This window comes from Miniopterus schreibersii, assembly GCF_964146895.1.
Source record: "Miniopterus schreibersii genome assembly, chromosome: 6".
NCBI lineage: Eukaryota > Metazoa > Chordata > Mammalia > Chiroptera > Miniopteridae > Miniopterus > Miniopterus schreibersii.
In genome coordinates, this window is record NC_138107.1 from 14,707,682 (window position 1) to 14,722,188 (window position 14,507).

General features: G+C 41.9%; 1 protein-coding gene across 1 annotated transcript in view; it reads left to right on the forward strand.

The window, feature by feature from the left end:
- The first annotated feature begins 4,873 nt into the window (after positions 1–4,873).
- The window catches only part of CDC5L (cell division cycle 5 like), a 43,043-nt gene continuing 33,409 nt past the window's right edge, over positions 4,874–14,507 (forward strand). Inside the window, exons 1-5 of the mRNA XM_081141569.1 lie at positions 4,874–5,215; positions 7,823–7,926; positions 8,986–9,147; positions 10,210–10,337; positions 11,564–11,663. Of these exons, the coding sequence (XP_080997695.1) occupies positions 5,171–5,215; positions 7,823–7,926; positions 8,986–9,147; positions 10,210–10,337; positions 11,564–11,663 (539 nt within the window). The 5' untranslated portion in view covers positions 4,874–5,170. The remainder of the gene's footprint in view (positions 5,216–7,822; positions 7,927–8,985; positions 9,148–10,209; positions 10,338–11,563; positions 11,664–14,507) is intronic.

The following is a 14,507-nucleotide window of genomic DNA, read 5'->3' on the forward strand; positions in this document are numbered from 1 at the left end:
CCGACCAGGGCCCAGCCCTTTCTTCTATCTAGGCACAAAGAGGTTTAACTTCCTAGACATGAAGATCCCCATCTTGTTTTAGGTTCTTTGGTAAGTAAAAATGTGTGTGCACAGGGGTGTGTGTGTGTGTGTGTGTGTGTGTGTGTGTGTGCACTTCTTACTTTCAATAACTGAAGTTTTCAGGTTTAATAAAAACAACCCATATATGACATTGACAAGTAAATTCATTAGACTACCAACTTACACTGCACATAAGGTATTCTAATTTCAGATCCTGAGAAAAATGGAAAATGCTTCTGTGGACCGGAGGGAAAATTGTTATACAGCTAGTGGCACTGAAGTCCAAATAAGCTAAATGAAGACAGTTCCAAGACTGTTTCTATAACCTCTGCTAAGTTATCAAAATATTAAGATATTAGAATATTAAACTTTTAAAATTCCACAAATGATTTAGGAATATTCTGTATGATTCCATTGTCTGCATTTCTAGGTTGAGGTATTCAGTTTGGTTAGATTGTTTCCTTCTGCTCTTAGGCATTTGGTCCTCAAAAGTTAGGTGCGTAGCCCTGGCCGGTGTGGCTCAGGTGGTTGATCCTTGTACCATGCACTGAAAAGTTGCTGGTTCGATTCCTGGTCAAGGCACACACCCAGGCTTCCAGTTCAGTCCCCGTTTGGGGTGAGTATGGGAGGTGGCCAATCGATATTTCTCTCTCACATCCCTCTCTCAAATCAATAAAAACATACTTTTAAAAAACTTAGGTAGGTAAATGCCTTGTTTATAGGATTTGTCTCGGTGAAGTATTTTAGCATTGGATCGCTTCAAGATCGTGGCAATGGCCTAGGGAGGCTTTTCATTCCTGGCTGGAAAATCAGGAGCGAGTGATACCTTGGCAATGTGCCAGACATAGAGGGTGCACCTTTTGGGGGGTTACTGGCCAAGTTCCCAGTGGGCTCAGGGAAAGGATGTGGGGGCCTCTTTGAGATGCCTGGTGTCTTTTCAATGTTGGGAAACAGTCAGAGCCCAGCCTTGGGGATGGGGGCCTACTACTGACTTTGAGGACCCAACACCTGGACTTTGCAAGAAATACACGCCTGACAAGTAAACATTTCTGGGCCCGGAGGGACTCAGCCTCATATCAGATAAGAAATCATATTCTCCAATGACTTGTTTTCTGAGGAAATGTATCTGCCTCCACCAAATATGGTGAGAGAGTGGGGGCAGCGTCTAGTGGTGATCGTGTGAGTGTGGGTAGGATCGTCTGGCTAGAAATGTGTTCCTTTGGTTGAGTGCAGTGTGGGCTGGAGTAAAAACTGGGGTTCTCTTAGAAAGGGAAGACAGAATGGATGTATGGGGCATAATTATACTAAAAATCATTTGTTTCTCTTAAGTTCAAATTTAACTGGGAGTTCTATATTTTTATTTGCTAAATTTGGCAACTTATAGCCGAGGTGGCACAAAGGAGGGGGGTTTGAATGCTAGCTAGGAGGTAAATGGCAAGACTCGGGGATGGCCCGGGTATGGGTGGGGGAAGATATGGGAGGAGGAGGAGTGGCGACAAGGTGGATGGTGCTGTTGCCAGGGCAACAGGAGGAGTCTGGCCCAGGTGGTATCTTTATACACCCAGAGGAGGTTGCCCTCTTTGTGGACACAGTCCCGTGGACATACCACTTGGTGAGCAGTGTGCAAGCTAGAGCTCAACCCTTGCCCCTTGTGCAGTGAACCACTTACACAACCGTACTTGGCAGCCTCGTGTTATTTACTGAAATAAGGAATGCTGCAGAGAGGCACAGGTTTTCTTGGGGGGTTCAATTTTGGGAAGATGAAATTGAGGACTCTGTGACGCACACAGCGAACTGTCCAGGATGTAGTTGGGCATCTCAGTCTGGGGTCTGGTATATGCATGTGAAAAAGTCTCTTGGGGGAAATGTAAATCCCCAGCCTGTGCCATGTGGATGCAGGGTCTAGATGTAAATTGCCTCGCTGGAATATCAATCCCAGACCGAGAAATGAGCTTAGAAAGACTCCTGAACCTCTGGGGAAAAGGCAAAATACCGAGAACAAGCCAATTCTCTTTGGGGACACTTCCCCACCTCAGGGCACAGGCGGCTTCTTAGAAATAATACCCATGAAGATAAGCTTCTGAGAAAAAAATTACAAACAACTGGACCCAGCATGAGGAAGTCTCAGTAGGTGAACCTCAAGCCTATTAACATGATTAACCACAGTTAGCAATATGATATGAATTACCAGCATTTAGGGTGCATGAAATTCCATTTCATAGTAACTTGACACCCAGACATAATTTCTCTCAATACTCGCTGAGGAATTTCCAAAGGGGAGGGAGGGGCTGAGGGGTGGCAATCTGGTAGATGGGGTAGGGGCTAGAAGACTTGTTCTGAAATTGTATTTGCAAAGCAGCACAGTGTTGCTACTTAAATTCCGTCTGTTTCAGGGGCGGGGGAGCAGATGAAGATTATGGGTGTGGCTGACCCCAGCCCCTAGCCATGGCTTGCTGTTCTCACAGGCTTTTGACCCTAATTTTAGCCCTTTCCTGGACAGTTTCTTGATGGCAAAAAACTAGATGAAAGGGAAACTAGAATTTTGATTGTTTCCTTGGCTAAACAAAGTTAGCTCAGAACCAGCTCCCCAGAAAGGGACGAGGGGTGGGGAATTGGAGGGTTAATGCAACCTACAGAACCCCCCTGCTTACATCTCCCCGTATCCCCTCATAATCTGGATGGGCGGCCAACCTCTTTTTCCTGGGCCACGGTTTCCCAAATTGTGTTTCTGGCATATCAATAGATATAAGAAAAAAGGATTCTGGGGTCAGGTTAGTTTGGAAATGCTATATTATGAAAGGGGTGTATTCATTTCCTAGGGGTGCCAGAACAAAGTACCACAAACTGGGTGGCTTAAAACAAGATACATTTATCCTCTCAGCTTTGGAGGCTGGAAGTCTGAAATCAAGGTGTCAGCAAGGTTGGTTCCCTCTTAGGATGTATTCCATGCCTCTCTCAGCTTCTGCTGTTGCTGGCAATCCTTGGCATTTCTTTGGCTTGTAGATCCACCTCCAACCTCTGCCTCCTCCTTCACAAACTGTTCTACCTGCGTGTCCACGTCTCTTCTTCCTTTAAGGACACCAGTCATTGAATTAGGACTCACCCTACTGCAGTATAACCTCGTCTTAACCTGATTACATCTGCAAAGACTCTATTTCCAAATAAGGCCGTATTTATAGATACCAGGGAATAGGACTTTGAACATATCTGTCTGGGAGAAGCAATTCAACCCACAACAGGGAGACTTATTTCTTCATCTTATAATTTCTTACAGGCTTTAGTTTTGGTAAAAGGGAGTTGACAGAGCATTCTGTTTTTTTCAAATTCAAGCAATCATGAAAAACTTGTTTATTTTTAATGGAGTACCCAGTGTTCTGAGGAACATATTTGGGTGAGTGAGGAAGAAGTGGCTATACAATGCATGCCCCTAGGGGACACAATTCACATTGTAGACATGGTAGATTGCATTTTCTTGTAATAAGAGTGTTCTGTTCTCAAAACAATATTTTGTGACAATATTCCAGCGGGTGTCAATAAATTGCTTTGAAGAAGGGGCACCTTTTCTAGTTGATACAAAGGTGACTTATGTGGTAGAGGTGGTCCTGAGTGGGACGGAGAAGCCATCATCACGGACTCTTGGAATGTTAGATCTGAAATGGCTCTTGAGAGAGGACAGGGTTTGTTAGGAAGCTTGCTTACAAATCATAGAAACCCAACTCCACCTGGCTAAAGCCAAAAGGGGACAAATAATTAGAACTCAAGAACAGGAATGCATCTAGGACTGAGGGACATACTGGATCCAGGGACTCCCACAGTCAGGACCTGCCTCTGTGTCTCTGTACGCTCCTTTCTGCTCCTCTCAATGCATCTGGCGCCTGCTTTCTTCCCTTCTTAAGTCTACATAGTACAAGACATCGTGGCGGACAACTTCTGGGTGTCACATATTAGAGCTTCATAGGCCAGCAGAGAGGCCGACCTCTTCCAGGTTCATGTCAAAATTCCTGGGGAGGAGACTTAATTGGCTCAGCTTTGATCAGATCAATCACAGGGACAGCAAGTGTGTGTGTGTGTGTGTGTGTGTGTGTGTGTGTGTGTGTGTGTGTCACTGTAACCATAGCAACTGAATGGATGTTGAAGGTGGAATGAACTGGAGGGAACAGTCACACATCCTACAGAGGCTTTCTGGCACAACCACTGATCTCTGAAGGTTGCCCTTCTTGTAATAATAGCTGCCACTTTTTTCTTTTCTTTTTAAGTGTTTTTTTATAGATTGCAGAGAGGAAGGGAGAGGAAGAGAGAGAGAGAAACATCAATGAGAGAGTCATGGATCGCTGGCACCTGCCCGCCCCGCTGGGAATGACCCCACGACCCACGCCTGTGCCCTAACTGGGAATCGAACCTCCATCTTCCGGATTATAGGTCGATGCTCAACTACTGAGCCAGGCCGGCCAGGCACAGCTGCCGCTTTTTTTTGAGCAGTTACTATGTATCAGATACTGGGCTAGGTTTATGATATTTAATCCTTAGGCCAACCCTATCAGGTCGGCCCTATTATCTCTGCAGATTGGGAAATTTAGGCTTAAGTAAGCTATTGCCTTTTCCCGAGTATTCTGTGCATAAATTCCCATTAGTTAAATGCCTAAGAAAGTGCTAAACCGATCGTTAACAAAGCGCTTTTTAAACCAACTGGGCTGGAACTCCACGCGCATGCTGTTCCCATTCTCCGCCACTAGGTGACGTCACGACCAATCCCACCTCTACGTTCCTCGCAAAAAGCCGCGGCGGATATCTCGCGGCCGCCGCGTTTTCCTCCGAGCTGTTCTGGACATGCGCACGGCGTAGTGCGCTTCGGCCGGAGTGGATTCAGGGTTTTCTGTCAGCGCCAGATTACAGCTTTAACAACGAGGCGCTTATTTTTCTTTCAGCCACCCGAGTTCTCGCGATACTTGCTACTCTGCTCCCCCGCCCACCTCCATGCGCCTGCGCAGATCTCTACATAGGAGAAGGTCGCGCCTGGAGGAAGTGGCGGCTTTAAGTCTCGTGGCCGCAGCGCCGTTGCTACTTCTCTGAAGCTCCACTCGGCCGCTTGCCGAGACACCCCGCCGCCAAGATGCCTCGAATTATGATTAAGGGGGGCGTCTGGAGGAATACTGAGGTAAGTTCCCCTTTCCCGCCGTCCGCTGCCCTTCGCCCCCTCCGCAGCTTGTGCGCACGCGCGCGGAGGTCCGGGAGGCGAGGCGGCTACTCTGCAGGGTCCGCTTGGGGGGCAGCCCCGGGCGGACCCTCCGAGCCTTTACTCGTTCCCGATCCTGCGTTGTTTGAGCTCCTCAAGGACAGGGACCGTGATTTAACCACCTGACTACCTGCCAGGCGCTTGTTAGGCCCCCAATGAACACTCGTTGAATAGGGGATACGCCCCCCTGCCCTGGAGTAACTCAGAGGATGGAGGGGGGAGATAGGACGTCCGCGAGAGTTTGTCTTCTGGGGGCACACTTGCCCCTCAGCCCAGGCACCGTGCCTTTCTTTGATACTCAAAAATAAAGAAGTGCTATGGCCACAACTTTGTTTCTTCATTGACTTCCGTGCAGAGGGGAAGCGGCTTGAGTGCCAGGTTCCAAGAGCCCGGTTATACCCTCCTCCCTCTGGTTATCAGTTATCAGGGCATAACTTGTCCTCCCGACAGATCCCAAGGCCTGTCTCTTCCTGTCACTCCTCCTCAGCCTGCAAGTAGAAGCCAGATGGGATAAAGTGATTACAGTAGTGTCTTTGCTTCCAGAAATGTAGTGGATACTGCCAATGGTGAGCCGGTAGAAATGAGACGGTAGTGCAGTTTATGTTCAGAGTGCACTAAATTTGTCAGTTTCTAGAGCACATCATATTTTTTTCATGATCCCTGTCTTTATATATCTTGTACTTTAAATAGCCTCCTACTGCTTGGTGTCTTTCCAACCATCCTTCAAAATCCAATTCAGAAACTCTTCTTGGAATTTTTGCCCGTTTCCTGTAAAAAACTAGTTCCTCCCCTAGTGCTCCCATCGCTCCTCTTTCATCCATTTGTTACGCTTGCTTTGACCTTTTGCAGGCATCACATCCTTCTGTGTGATGCTGGGTAAGTTTCTTAACCTCTCAGCACCTCAGTTTTCTCATCTTCTTAATGGGGATGATAATTAGTATTCTTTCAGTAGGTGCTAGTTGCTATTTCTTTCCCCCACCAGACAGCACTGCAAGAGGTCTCCCCTAGAACCTTCAGGACAGTAACCAACATGAAGTAGGTTGCTTAGCAAATTGTTGAATGAATTTAGTAGGGTAGATAACTGCTAAACAGGTGGGCAAAAGTAGGTTTACAGTTGTGAGTTTGCAAAACAGTTAATTTTTGTATTATTTATTATTATACTACTTATTTGTATTACAACTGTAAACCTACTTTTGCTCATGCCTGTATATACCAAGTTGAAGGCGTGTTTATGTTACAACACAGTTACAAATAAAGTCAGTGACAACCTTGCCTCACAGCTTGCACGGGAGGATCCAGGCTGTTTAAATTGGAGAAGAGATGACTTCAGGGGAGAGACAGATGTACAGAATCAAGTAACAGCAAGATTCCTCTGCAGTGGCCAAAGCTCTGGGGCCTTTTTAAGTCTTTGAGGATGAGAAGGTGTGGTGGGGTGGAGTAGCTCATGTATGAGGCATATAACTCAAGTGGAAAAAAGCCTAAAAGCAAAATGCCCCAAGTGCATTTATCTATGGCTTTATTATCGTTGGTGTCTATGGCTTATCTTGCTGGGCTCCCCTGGGATTGGTGAATTCCATATCAGAATGGGTGCCCTGGTGAAACAGTAGCTAGAGACTGGAGGAGGCTGGAGGAGAGCTAACCGGTAGAGGGGGAGAGAAATACTTAATTCTCAAGTTAGATCTGTATGTGGATCCTAGGGTCAGAGTGGGGGTTTTGGGATAGAGAGAAAATGCCATTCATAAATGAGGCAGGAAGCCTGGATTGGATAATGGAGTCACTAGAGTCTTGACTTGCTTCTTGAGGGCTGGATGCGTCCTATTGGGTTCTCTTTCCCTTAGCACACGACCTGGTGTAAGGTAGGAGTTCAGGAAATGTCTTTTGAGTGAATAAGTGAATAAGCTGTACTCTTTTGAGGAGAATGACAGCCACACATTGGAGATTATTTTTTGTGAGTCTCTTATCAAGTAGGATTTCTCAGATTGGGCTGTATCCATCCCAGTTTATTTGAGGAGGGGTCTAGGTTTGTGCGTAAGGGAGGGTAGGAAGTCCGTCTAAGAGGTGTCTTCTTAATTTCTTGCATTGTGCTGATTCTGGCTTTCTCTTTAGTATGATAGTAAGTTAGGTATTTTTACCTTTTTAGAAAAATCTAGGACAGTGATTTTCAGTTTTCATCTCATGGCACATGTAAACTACTAAAATTCTGCAGCACACCGAAAATTATATTATTTTTTGCTGATCTGACCAAAAACAAAAAAGGTATAATTTTGATTTATTCACACGGGATGACTATTGTGCAGGCTGCTGTCATTTTTTTATTTGACAGTCTAAGGGAAAGGAGGTCGGTGCCCTTTACTAAACAGTCAGATATTGCATGTTTTAAAAATTCTTGCAGCACACAGGTTGAAAAATCACCGATCTAGGAGGTATGTGTGTGTCTTTCTCTTTCTTTCCAGAAACCCTATTAGAGTTCATTTAAATTTTGTCTTTTCTCACTTGGAGTTTTGTTTTTCTTTGATAAATTTTTTTTAGGATGAAATTCTGAAAGCAGCGGTAATGAAATATGGGAAAAACCAATGGTCTAGGATTGCCTCACTTCTGCATAGAAAATCAGCAAAGCAGTGCAAAGCCAGATGGTATGTACTAGTTAATGAATGGAAAACAGAAGACAACCTTAATTATGATGAGGAAAATGTCAGTTCTTTGAACCTTACCAAAGAAACAGGCATTGTAATATAACAGAAAGGATGCAGTGGGAGATGGGAATTTAGATTTAAGACTTAGCTGTCACTTGCTTCCTGTGTGATACTAGGCAAGTCATTTTTCTACCCTCTCTATCCTGCCCCTGTTTTTTCCCTTTTGGGGATAATAATACTTGGCTCTAACTGGTGGAGATATGAGGCTCAAGTGAGTTAATGTGTTTGAGAGTGCTTTGTGAAGCATAAAATAAATCTGTTTTTAGGTATATATGGACTCCAGCTTATAAGTGGATTGTGCTCCAAAAGTTTAAAAGTTGTTCGAACTTTCTTTCCCAAAGAAATGAATGATAAATAATGGTTAACTTTCTAGGTTAGCTCACAATAGTTGAGTTTCCTGATAATACAGTTGAAATGTATATTTGCTACCCCAAAATATAACATAACCCATCACTATACCTGTGGTATTCCCTTTTAAGTCAAAAGATAGTAGACACATTAAACTTTTCATATGTGTTCTTGGCATGAGTGATCAGGCCCCAGCCCTGACTCATGTGGTACGGGGGTCATATTTTTAATCGTACAAGAGTGACCTAATTTGCTAGGCACCTGAGTAGGGGAAAGCATCATAATGTAGAGATTGGACCTCAGAGAGGAAGATGGTCCTTAGTCTGAATAAGTGGTTCTGATTTCTGCTTCTCTTAGTGGAGCTAAGCCCCTACTCTGATGTTTGGTAAGGCTTGTATCTTGTTTGCCAGCCTCTCACCCCGCTAAGTAAACTGGATGGAAAAGGTGGGTTGGATGGGGCATGCGAATAGACAGATAATGACAGTAGTTTCACTTAAATTTAAAAACATCAAACAAAAGCAGTGACTATTCTGTTGTAAAAAAACAGCTTTTGTAATTGAAAGATGAGAATTACATCAGTGTATCTAATATGTAAATAGGATATTCATGATAGGTGACTGATTACTGTATTAAATTGTATATTTTTAATAGGTATGAGTGGCTGGATCCAAGCATTAAGAAAACAGAATGGTCCAGAGAAGAAGAGGAAAAACTCTTGCACTTGGCCAAGTTGATGCCAACTCAGTGGAGGACTATCGCTCCAATCATTGGAAGAACAGCTGCCCAGTGCTTGGAACACTATGAATTTCTTCTGTAAGTAAAGCTCCATAAGCAGTATTAAAATGTGTGTATATCTTCTGAATGAGTCTGAATAAACTTCTAGCATTTTCTATCTTTAAACATTTAGTTTCAGATCTGATAAAGCTGAAGGAGCTAAAGCTATTGGGTTATATACTCCAAATCTCATGTGGTTGGTCAAAATTATTTCTTCTGTTAAATCCTTTTTAAAAGAATAATTTGAAAATGTACAAACCATTCATGTTTATCATAGAAAACCTGGGGGCGGGGGGCTGTGGAAATAGTAAAACAAATAAAAATCGCTGATACTGCTGAGAGTTAACCACTGGAACATTTTGTTTTGTCACTAATAGTATATATATTTTTTGTATTATATGGCTGTACTGCATTTGTGATTAAGGGACTGCTTGGATCCTATTTTATAGTGAATGGAAACACTCACTGAAATTAGAGGGACTTTTAATATCATTTCTTTCAGGTGAAGCAATAGCAGAAATGCTTTATTTTGTTGATGTCCATCCATTGGTGTGTTTTTTTTTTCAGTGTGATTTTTTTAAAAATTGAATTTATTGAGGTGACATTGGTTAATAAAATTATATAGGTTTCAGGGGTATAATTCTGCAAAACATCATCTGTACATTGTACTGTGTGCTCACGATCCCAAGTTTCCTTCTGTCACCATTTATCCTCATTTACCCTTTCCTACTTCCCCCCAACCTCCTTTCTCTGGTAATCACCATACTGTTGTCTGTCTGTGAGTTTTGTTTTGCTATTTTTGCTTAATCCCTTCACCCAGCCCCTGTATCCCCTCCCCTCTGACAGCTGTCAGTCTGTTCTCTGTATCTATGAGTCTGTTTCTGTTAGCTTATTTTGTTTATTAGATTCCACATGTAAGTGAAATCATACTGTACTTGTCTTTCTCTGACTGGCTTATTTCACTTAGTATAATACTCTCTATGTCCATCCATGTTGTTTCATTGGGTTTTTGAAGGAAAAGAGTGCCGGCTCTAGGAAGCTTGGTATTTCTAAGGCTAAATGGTGTGATAGTATGACTAACTCATCTGGACTCTTTTCTAGGGATAAAGCGGCCCAAAGAGACAATGAAGAGGAAACAACAGATGATCCACGAAAACTTAAACCTGGAGAAATAGATCCAAATCCTGAAACAAAACCAGCACGGCCTGATCCAATTGATATGGACGAGGGTAAGTATATGCTTGTAAGGAAGTTATTTCTTTGGCGACTCATACACTCCTCAGGCTTCTTTTTAGCCCTTAATTCCTTCCTAAATGCCACTGATATTTTAGAATCCCAGTTCAGTCTGCTGTTGTTATTCTAAGTCTCATTCTAAATGTGTCCAGTCTTCTTTTATAGAGTAATTGCTCTTTTTGGACAGTGTCCCTCTATCTTCTGATTTTTCAATTCCTTTAATAGAATAAGCAATGTAATACTACTGGACAGATTTCCTGGAGGCTAGAGGTAAGCCCTTGATATCCTGTATTCTTATTCTCATTCTGTGGAGAGAGCCAAGAAGTCAGGATTTTGGGCTCCAGTCCTATTAACTACTTTGACTTTAGGCAGGTAATTTAATCTGTGAAAAAGCAATACCACAAGACTAATGGAGACTTAGGATGACTCCTTGAGACATTGAGTCAGGCATCAAAGGAACTGGATTTTAGACCCATGTCTGCCACTTATTAGCTGTGTGACATTAGGCAAGTTGTGTAATCTCTCTGAGCTTTGATTCCATTTCCTGCCAGATGGAGAATAGCATTTGTCTTACAGGATTGTTGTGAAGCATTCAGTGAATAATTGTTTAGTTTTGAAAATTTAAAAGTTTGAGGGTAGTGGTTCCCAAAGGCTGACAGTGGCTGTTCTGGTGCATCATTGTTACCTGGGGAACTTTTAAAAATACAGGTACCAGGGCCTTCCCTGGACATAACTGAGTCAGTAATTTCAGGGGTGGAGGGGCAATCCTGGAATCTGAGTTTTTTCAAAGTTCTCTTGTGATTCCATTGGACAGCCTTGTATAGGAATTGGTCTAAAGCACAGATAATGAATTTATATTCTACTCTGGGGAGCTATGGAAAATATATTGGAGGAGAGAAATTGTTCTGAGGAAAGAGAGGTGTATCGAATGAAGATGATCGATTCCCTTATAATTAAATAGTAGTTTCGTAGTATTTCACAACTTGTGCTTTGCCATTAGTAGATGATAATGAAAGATATGATAATTATAGCCACTTTTTAATGAATACTTGCTAGATGCTTTACCTATTTAATTTTTCTTAGCTCTTAACATCCCTGGTATGTAGGAATTGTTCTCATGTGTAGAAGCTGGGCTTTCTCATCTTGAGCACTAGAGCACCTCTCTTACACTCCTTGTTTCTGTTGGAGAAGAATTTAGTTTTTCTTCTCTTTATTTTTGTAGATGAACTTGAGATGCTTTCTGAAGCTAGAGCCCGCCTGGCTAATACTCAGGGAAAGAAGGCCAAGAGGAAAGCGAGAGAGAAACAGTTGGAAGAAGCAAGGTATGGTTGTTTCCATTCATAGTTGAACAATTAGTCCGTGTATCCTTAGCCAGATAAAACTGCATGGTTTATCCAACCCTGTTGGTGAGTAATAATTAGAATTGTCCAATTCTGGTTTTGGTAATATTCTTTATTACTTTGGAAATGTCTTAGTTTTCCTCCTAATCATTTCAGAATACACACACAAAATTTTTTTTTTGGTAAGATACAGCAGAAGTAATGTCCAGATAATTTACTTGGTCTGTTGGATTCTTCTGTTAGCATAAGAGTGCTTCATATGTTGTGGCCTTCTTGGAGTCAGATGGCTGGAGGACACACAGGCTATATGACTTCCGCGTGATTGCCAATTAGTTACTCTCCTTGATTAGTTTTGGGTAGGCACTGACTTAAAACAGGAAATTTGACTGAAATGGAGGGAATTAATTAACCTTAAACCATATTTTAGGCTTTCACAGAAATTTTTATTTAAAAAGTGAGTGAATTAAGTGTTGCCCTTTATTCAAGGTTTTCTCCACTTTCCCCTCTCTCTTTCCTTTTGGTTAGAGCCATGGTTGACTCTTCATCCTAATGGCCCAGAAGTGGGTAAATGGAAAACCTGAACTGTGTAAGTGCTCAGAAGCTTTTGGAGTTCAGGCATGATGATAACCTCCCTAGCCTACACAGCTGCCTTTTGTCGTCCCCAAGCCAGGAAGTGCTTCCCCACCTGATGACTAGCATTGTGTTGATGGTTTCCCCAGTAATGGCTTTGAAGTGCCAGATCTGGGATGGAGGATTCTTTCTTGTCTGAGGATGCTTGTTGGCATAGCTCGCCAGTCAGTAGCCCAGAAGAGGTTACGATGGGAATATGACTGAGCTGGGACAGTAAGCAAAAACCAAGAGGAGGTACTAAATTTTATGCCCAGTATCAGCCACCTTTCTATTCTGTACATTTGTTAGGGATAAATAATTTGAGTAAGGTTGCAAAAAAGCACTTTTCCATTTTTGTCCATGGTTGGTTGGGAACCAGTTTTTTTTTTTTTTTTTTGAGCCTTTTAACCATATGGATTAGGCCCAGGATGTGGCAAGTGCATGTGTGAAAAATCTCCAAGTATGGCTGACATTGCTTTAAGTAAATTTTTTCAGCTTTAAGTTTACCCTACACCTTCTTGTAGATTTTCTTGGAGGGTCTACACATCTTTATAATTTATGTTGTATGTATATCTTGTCATAGACTAGATCAGCGAATTTCAACCTTTTTCATCTCTTAGCACACATAAGCTAATTGCTAAAATTGTGCGACACCAAAAATATATTTTTTGATGATCTCACCAAAAAAAAAAAACAGGTATAATTTTGATTCAGTCACACCAGATGGCTGTTGTTGTGTTGGCTGTTGTCATTTTTTAAAATTTGACAGTCTAAGGGAAAAGAAGTCAGTGCCCTTGACTAAATAGTCAGATATTGCATGTTCTAAAAATTCTTGTGGTATACTGGTGTGCTGTGGCACTCTGGTTTGAAATCCCTGGACTACATTGGTCTGTATGCAAAGTTCAGTGCAAGCCTATTTAAATGCTAAATAACAGATCTATTTTATAACTTAAAGCTTTTTATTGACTACAAAAATAAAACACTTTTCCTTCAGTATTCTATTTTCTTTTGGGGGCATGGTTGATACAATGCTATATAGCTTGGTTATGTTCACTTAATATTATATTGCAGAGGTTTTCTAATGTCATTTGAAGTCTTTATTTTCTTTAAAGAGTGAAGTTACTTTAACTTTTGAAATATATCCTTTGAAACCTTTCTCAATATAGATGTACATTTATGTGTATGTACACACAAAGTAACATAAGATTAGGTCATACTACGTATACTGTTTTTTAAAAAATTGATTTTTAGAGAGAGAGGAAGGGAGAGGGAGAGAGAAACATTGATGTAAAAGCACAACATCAGTCGGCTGCCTCCTGCACCCCCCCTAATGGGGATCGAGCCTGCAACCGGGGCATGTGCCCTGACTGGGATTTGAACTGGCAACCTTTCGGTGCTCGGGCCGATGCCCAACCATCTGAACCACACTGGCCAGGGCCTATATATACTGTTTTGATGAGAATTCAGATGTTAATCTTATTGGGGTTCCCTTGTAAGTGATGAGTCACTTTTCTCTTGCTGCTTTCAAGATTGTCTTTGGCTTTTAGTATTTTTAATGGTGTTTCTCTTTGTGGATTTCTTTATGTTATGTTTATCTTACTTGGAGTTTTGAACTTTCTGGATGTCTAGGTTAATGGTTTTCAGTAAACTTGGGAGATTTTTGGTCATTATTTCATGAAGTATTTTATTTTGCTCCCTTTTTTCTCTCCTTTCCTTTTGCTACTCTTTTTTTTGTGCATATATTGGTGCACTTACTGGTGTTCCACATTTCTATGAGGCTCTGTTCAAATTTCTTCATTCTTTTTTCTCTGTTCTGCAGATTGCATGATCTTTGCCCGTCTATCTTCAAGTGTGCTAATTCTTCTGTCAGTTTGAATCTACTGTTGAGCCCCTCTAGTGAAGTTTTCATTCCAGCTTTATAGTTTTCAACTCCAGAATTTCCATGTGGTTCTTTTTAATCATTTCTGTCTCTTTACTGATATTCTCTATTTGATGCAACATTGTCGTCATACCTTTCTCTACTTCTTTAATCATTTTTCCTTTTTGTTCTTTGATCATATTTATAATGGCTCCTTTGAAATCTGTCTGTTAAATCCGACATCTGGTAGCTCTCAGAGACAGTTTCTGTTGCCTGCTTTTTTACTGATGTATGGGGTTATGCTTTCCTGTTTCTTCACATGTCTCATAATCTTTTATTGAGAACTGTAGAACTTAGAG